Source organism: Mesitornis unicolor, unplaced genomic scaffold (assembly GCF_000695765.1).
Source record: "Mesitornis unicolor isolate BGI_N332 unplaced genomic scaffold, ASM69576v1 scaffold8230, whole genome shotgun sequence".
In the NCBI taxonomy this organism is placed as follows: domain Eukaryota; kingdom Metazoa; phylum Chordata; class Aves; order Mesitornithiformes; family Mesitornithidae; genus Mesitornis; species Mesitornis unicolor.
Window position 1 is genome coordinate 1 of NW_010156230.1, and position 325 is coordinate 325.

At 61.2% G+C, this 325-nt stretch overlaps 1 protein-coding gene across 1 annotated transcript in view; it reads left to right on the forward strand.

Annotated features, from left to right (window-relative positions):
- Nucleotides 1-87: 87 nt before the first annotated feature.
- The window catches only part of PDX1 (pancreatic and duodenal homeobox 1), a gene marked incomplete at its 3' end in the record, with an annotated part of 478 nt that continues 240 nt past the window's right edge, over nucleotides 88-325 (forward strand). The window contains exon 1 of the mRNA XM_010184218.1: nucleotides 88-317. Within this exon, the coding sequence (XP_010182520.1) occupies nucleotides 88-317 (230 nt within the window). The remainder of the gene's footprint in view (nucleotides 318-325) is intronic.

A 325-nucleotide genomic window follows, 5' to 3' on the forward strand; every position in this document is an offset into this window, starting at 1 on the left:
ACTCCCTAAGGCCCCCCCATACCCCTCTTCCTTCCCCCCTACGTGTCCCCCGTGCCGCGCAGGGATTCAGGGCTGTGGGCCCCCACAATGTGGGCGGCCAGGAGGGCTGGGTTTGACTTTCCCTTTTCTCCAGGGGGTTCCTACATGGTGGAGCAGGAGGAGAACAAGCGGACGAGGACGGCGTACACCCGGGCACAGCTGCTGGAGCTGGAGAAAGAGTTTCTCTTCAACAAGTACATCTCCAGGCCGCGGCGGGTAGAGCTGGCTGTCATGTTGAACTTGACCGAGAGGCCCATCAAGATCTGGTTACAGAACCGGCGGGTGA